The sequence below is a fragment of the Sardina pilchardus genome, chromosome 14 (genome assembly GCF_963854185.1).
Source record: "Sardina pilchardus chromosome 14, fSarPil1.1, whole genome shotgun sequence".
NCBI lineage: Eukaryota > Metazoa > Chordata > Actinopteri > Clupeiformes > Clupeidae > Sardina > Sardina pilchardus.
In genome coordinates, this window is record NC_085007.1 from 3,021,151 (window position 1) to 3,023,544 (window position 2,394).

Sequence of the window (2,394 nt, forward strand, 5' to 3'; positions counted from 1 at the left end):
CTGCACACTTCACCGAGAGAGACAGAGACAGAGAGAGAGAGACTGCACTCGACCAGACAGACACAGGTGTACTACAGGTAGACTGCACTCGACCAGACAGACACAGGTTTACTACAGATAGACTGCACTCGACCAGACAGACAGGTGTACTACAGGTAGACTGCACTCGACCAGACAGACACAGGTTTACTACAGATAGACTGCACTCGACCAGACAGACACAGGTGTACTACAGGTAGACAGGTAGACTGCACTCGACCATACAGACAGGTGTACTACAGGTAGACTGCACTCGACCATACAGACAGGTGTACTACAGGTAGACTGCACTCGACCAGACAGACACAGGTGTACTACAGGTAGACTGCACTCGACCAGACAGACACAGGTGACTGACTACAGAGACATGATGCTGTTACGAGTCACTGCTCTGGTCCTATTGGCTTGTGGGCTTTGGGACTGTGCAACAGGTAAGACACCTGCTCTCTACGAGCACACCTGAGCTATTGTCTGAGACCCCCCCGGTCTGCTCATCTCACCCTTTTCTCTCCTCTCGTCTGAGACCCCCAGGTCTGCTCATCTCACCCTTTTCTCTCCTCTTGTCTCGTCCTCATCTCACCTTTTTCTCTCCTCTCGTCTCGTCCTCATCTCACCCTTTTCTCTCCTCTCGTCTCGTCCTCATCTCACCCTTTTCTCTCCTCTCGTCTGAGACCCCCAGGTCTGCTCATCTCACCCTTTTCTCTCCTCTCGTCTCGTCCTCATCTCACCCTTTTCTCTCCTCTCGTCTCGTCCTCAGCGTCCGCAGGGTCAGAGGGAGCCGTTGACTGTTGCCTGGCGACAAGTTCCGCCCGCATCCCTCCTCGCCTCGTGAAGTCCTACAAGGTCCAGACCGCCGGCGAAGGATGCAGAGTGGACGCAACGCTGTAAGTCCCTCCCCCTTCTCCATCACAGGCTCGTCAACACACAACAGAGACGATCATTTATTGACAAAGCAGTTAGCAGTGTTTATCTTGTGCCCTCTGGCAAGCTCATTAATACGCTAATGACAGGGAGGGAAGGAGGAAGGGAGAGTTGTGTGAGTGTGTGTGTGTGTGTGTGTGTGAGGATGCGGCTGATCTGATGGTGGTGTTGTGCACACACAGGTTCATCACTAAAAGGAACAAGAAGCTGTGTGCTCCGCCTGCCGACAAAACAAAGTGGGTGCAGCACGTCATCAAGAAGCTCAACAGGAAATCAGCAGCAGGATGCAGGAGAGGTGAGTGTGTACTGTACGCCTCACACACACACACACACACACACACACACACACACACACTATCAGGGGGCAGGAGAGGTGAGTGTGTACTCCTCACACACACTATCAGGGGAAAGGATCTGCCCGCATCAGGGCAGGATCATGGCCAAATCTGTTCCGGTCAGTTAGCTATCCTCTGGTGTGTGTGTGTGTGTGTGTGTCCTAGGGAGTGATCTAGTCTAAACAGTCTTAATCCGAAGCTTCCTGTGTATTCACTGAAGCTGCCTGCTTGCATACTCACATACTTAACTTGCATACTTGCCCACTTGCATACTCACATACTTAATTTGCATACTTGCCCACTTGCTTACTTAACCGGCATCTGCACCTCTCTGTCTCCTCACAGGCAAGAACCAGAAGCCTCGAGGGAAGAACTGCGGAAACAGCAGACACTAAGTCCTGCACTGATGTCTCCTGAAATGCGCGCGTGTGTGTGAGTGGATCCATTTGTGTGTGACAGTGAGAGAATGTGGCTTTTGAGTGTGTGTGTGTGTGTGTGTGTGTGTGTGTGTGTGTGATTGTGACAGTTGAATAGGTCACATCTGTTGTCTGAAGGCTGCCCAAGACAGTGGAACCAGATGAAAAGCTGCTGTAATAATGTGTCAGCGACTAGACAGATGTGGAACTCTCGTGTGTCTATACAGATGTGGAACCCTGATGTCTACATGCACTTTTGCCTCAGAACAATAACTGCCATGAGATGTTCCTTATTTTAAAGGCTCAAAGCTCTCTCTGTTCTGTGTTCCGTGTGTATAGCACATTGGACATCGTAGCGCTCTTCTCAGTCAGAGGCGGTATTTCTGTGATTAATAACTCTGTGATATTCTGTTGTCTATATTTTTATACTGTGTGCACATCTATTAAAGGTTTATATTTGATTCACGCACTGTATGCATGATGATTCATTAGTCATTTATAATGATAAATGATAAAACTTTTTAAAGAGCGCCTTTCTCAAACCCAACGTCGTTTTACATGTACATGTAGGAGGGAAGACCCAAGAAAATACAACAATGAAAATACAAACACCAGGCAAACCAAACCGGGCCTGAGTGTGCAGGGTTATGTGTTGGGTGTGGAGGAGAAGTGGTCATTAGACA

General features: G+C 49.2%; 1 protein-coding gene across 6 annotated transcripts; it reads left to right on the plus strand.

The window, feature by feature from the left end:
- Positions 1-2,176, plus strand: LOC134101390 (C-C motif chemokine 19-like). 6 transcript variants are annotated; one of them, XM_062555035.1, is made up of 6 exons: positions 6-106; positions 225-243; positions 320-470; positions 797-923; positions 1,143-1,255; positions 1,641-2,176. In XM_062555035.1, exons 3-6 carry the CDS (start codon positions 407-409, stop codon positions 1,688-1,690), a joined length of 354 nt encoding a protein of 117 aa, XP_062411019.1. In that variant the 5' UTR covers positions 6-106; positions 225-243; positions 320-406; the 3' UTR covers positions 1,691-2,176. The 6 variants fall into 6 exon arrangements, with proteins under 6 accessions (XP_062411015.1, XP_062411014.1, XP_062411019.1 ...); XM_062555031.1 differs by having other exon boundaries at positions 1-66; positions 145-470; XM_062555033.1 differs by having other exon boundaries at positions 6-308; positions 349-470.
- Positions 2,177-2,394: the final 218 nt, after the last annotated feature.

Coding starts and splice junctions, on each gene's coding strand:
- LOC134101390 (XM_062555031.1), top strand. CDS start 407: ATGATGCTGTTACGAGTCACTGCTCTGGTCCTATTGGCTTGTGGGCTT. Junction 924..1,142: donor TGCAGAGTGGACGCAACGCT/GTAAGTCCCTCC, acceptor GTGCACACACAG/GTTCATCACTAAAAGGAACA. Junction 1,256..1,640: donor AGCAGCAGGATGCAGGAGAG/GTGAGTGTGTAC, acceptor GTCTCCTCACAG/GCAAGAACCAGAAGCCTCGA.